Below are 2436 nucleotides of genomic sequence, written 5' to 3' on the forward strand. Positions count from 1 at the left end.
TTAGCAAATATTTAACATCACACATCCTTGAAGTGGGTGCTTAATGCTAAGTTCAAAAAATATTTTTTATAAATGACAATAAAGCTTTACTGGCACACTCATACATTAAAATTGACACATTTGAGAAAGCATCTCCTTGGGTTTAATCTCACATCTGGGAATTTAGCCTAAGATAGTAAAAGGAAGAAAAATATATGTGTGCAGACACCAAAATATGTAATATAAGTAATAGCCAGATGATAAGAAATTAATAGATAACTGGTCACTAGTAGATGATAGGCTTGGTAGATTATAATAAAATAACTTGACAGTTATTTAAAAAGATAAAATAATGAAATTTTGTGCAAAAATGTATATAAAATAATGCTAAGGTTAAATTGTAGAAAACAAAATAATTATATACTAGATGCTATGTTTGAATGTGTCCCCTCAAATGTATATGCCAAAACTTAATCACCAATGTGAGAGTATTAAGAGGTGGGGCCTCTAGGGGGTCAATAGGTCATGAGGATAAAGCCCTCATGAATGGGATAACACTCTATAAAAGAGGTCCAAGGGAGCTGCCTCCCTTCCCTCTTTCCTTTCCGTCCCATCTGCCATGTGAGGACACAGGGTTCAAGGCACCATCTTAGAAGCAGAGACCAGGACCCTTACTGGACACCAAATCTGCCAGTGCCTTGATCTTAGACCTCCCAACGTCTAGAACTGGGAGAAATAAATTTTAATTATTTATAAATTACCCAGTCTCAGGTATTTTGTTATAGACAAACAGACTAAGATACTAGATTAACAAATAATTTTTAACACACTCTATGGCAGTCCTCCCCTCCACCTTCCTTGCCAATAGGATTTGAGTCTGGTGAAGGGTGACACTGTGCCAGCTGCTTAGGATGAATCATGATTGGTCCAGAGCAGCCATGGCTGTGCTGTTTGCCTTCTGCTACTATTATTTCCCCACCTGTGTGACCCAATTTTACTCAATGAAAAACGATATGTAAGGGGAAGTCTTCTAAAGGCTGGGCATCCTTCTGAGAAAGCGTTTATCCTCCCTGATTAAAGGAAAATCTCTATTTTATCCATACCTTTTCCTACTTTTTTTTTTCTTGATGCTAATATGAAAGGAAGTTGAGTACTGTATTTATTTCTTATTTTATACAACTCTTACTCTTTACAAAAAGGTTATAGTCATGCCCATAAAAGTGTAACCAATGGCATTTGAAAGCAAACACTCTTTGTAATTATTTAAAAGGGCCTTTTTAAAAATTATAATACAAAGGTCTGTGCTCTATAAGCAGCCCTCCACTGTGCATTATAACAATAAGGCTTACTTTTAATACAAAGACTGAGTGTTTGGGAGTTATGAACCACTGGATTTAACAAACATCATTTTATAGTTGCTTTTTGCATCTTTTTTGTTTTTGGGATCCTCCACCTCATCAGGGTGCTCAGTAGCTTGGAGTTCTTCAGCAGATTCTTCCTTCTCTGACTCTGAATCACTTTCAGAGTCATCTGGACTTTCAGGATCAGATGAATCATCACCATCATCGTCATCATCTCCAGCCACATCACCTTCTCCATCATGATCTTCTACCTCACTGAAGCCAAGTCCACAATGTCGCCGATATCTTCCTGATAATTTACTGTCCATACTTTGTTGATATTGAGACTCCAGTTCTTCATTAATTTTCTTGTCTTCTTCCCCTGTTCGGAAGTTCGATGTTGATTTGTGATCTCCTATAACAAGACGACCAGTATGTTCTTTCTTTCCTGCACCCATCAGTCTCAAGAATTTTTGTTTTCTCTCTTCATTACCCAAGTCTGCCGCCTCCCAATTGCTAGATCCAAGATCGTCATCTGGGGAGGCTGAACGCTTCACCCCATGGGGGTGAGACTCTCTGGCAGCGCTCATCGTTGTAGGGATGCCGACGAGAAATGCCGAACCCACTCGCCGTTCTCCTCCGCTGAGACACCAGCAGCCTGCAATCTCCATACCTTTTCCTACTTAATTGGAATTCTAGTGTTGTGGTGTAATGTTTGGAACTGTGGCAACCATCATACAACAATTAGGCAACAAACACAGGAGCCAAAAGATATCATGCCAAAGGCAATGATGGAACAGAAGGGAGAAAGAGCCTGGGTCGTTGAAGATATTATTGGGCCTCTACACCAAACCTAGGAAGGGAAACACTGCACTTGTTAAGCAAATAATAAATGTGGTTAATTCACCATTTATTAGGTTTTCAGGGAATTGCAGCCAAAGAGATACTAGCTAATAAATATTCAAATGTAGATGAAGACTGGTAAGGGTCACAGAGAAATTAAAGTAGATGCTATAAGGTAGTAGAAATAGAGTTCATTTTTTCCTTTTAGAAAATATAGAAAGTATAGGGAAAAATGAGAATTAAAACTATACATGTTCTTCCCAACTCTATAGAT

The 2436-nt window shown here is 38.3% G+C and overlaps 1 protein-coding gene across 1 annotated transcript; it reads right to left on the minus strand.

Moving 5' to 3' along the window:
• Window positions 1-1120: 1120 nt before the first annotated feature.
• On the minus strand, window positions 1121-1982 carry LOC123648651 (small acidic protein-like). Its single transcript, XM_045566591.1, has one exon. It carries the CDS (start codon window positions 1907-1909, stop codon window positions 1358-1360), a length of 552 nt encoding a protein of 183 aa, XP_045422547.1. The 5' UTR covers window positions 1910-1982; the 3' UTR covers window positions 1121-1357.
• Window positions 1983-2436: the final 454 nt, after the last annotated feature.

The sequence above is a fragment of the Lemur catta genome, chromosome 12 (genome assembly GCF_020740605.2).
Source record: "Lemur catta isolate mLemCat1 chromosome 12, mLemCat1.pri, whole genome shotgun sequence".
NCBI classification, from domain to species: Eukaryota; Metazoa; Chordata; class Mammalia; order Primates; family Lemuridae; genus Lemur; species Lemur catta.

Excerpts from the sequence above, each read along its gene's own strand:
- LOC123648651 (XM_045566591.1), bottom strand. The coding sequence starts at position 1,909 with ATGAGCGCTGCCAGAGAGTCTCACCCCCATGGGGTGAAGCGTTCAGCC.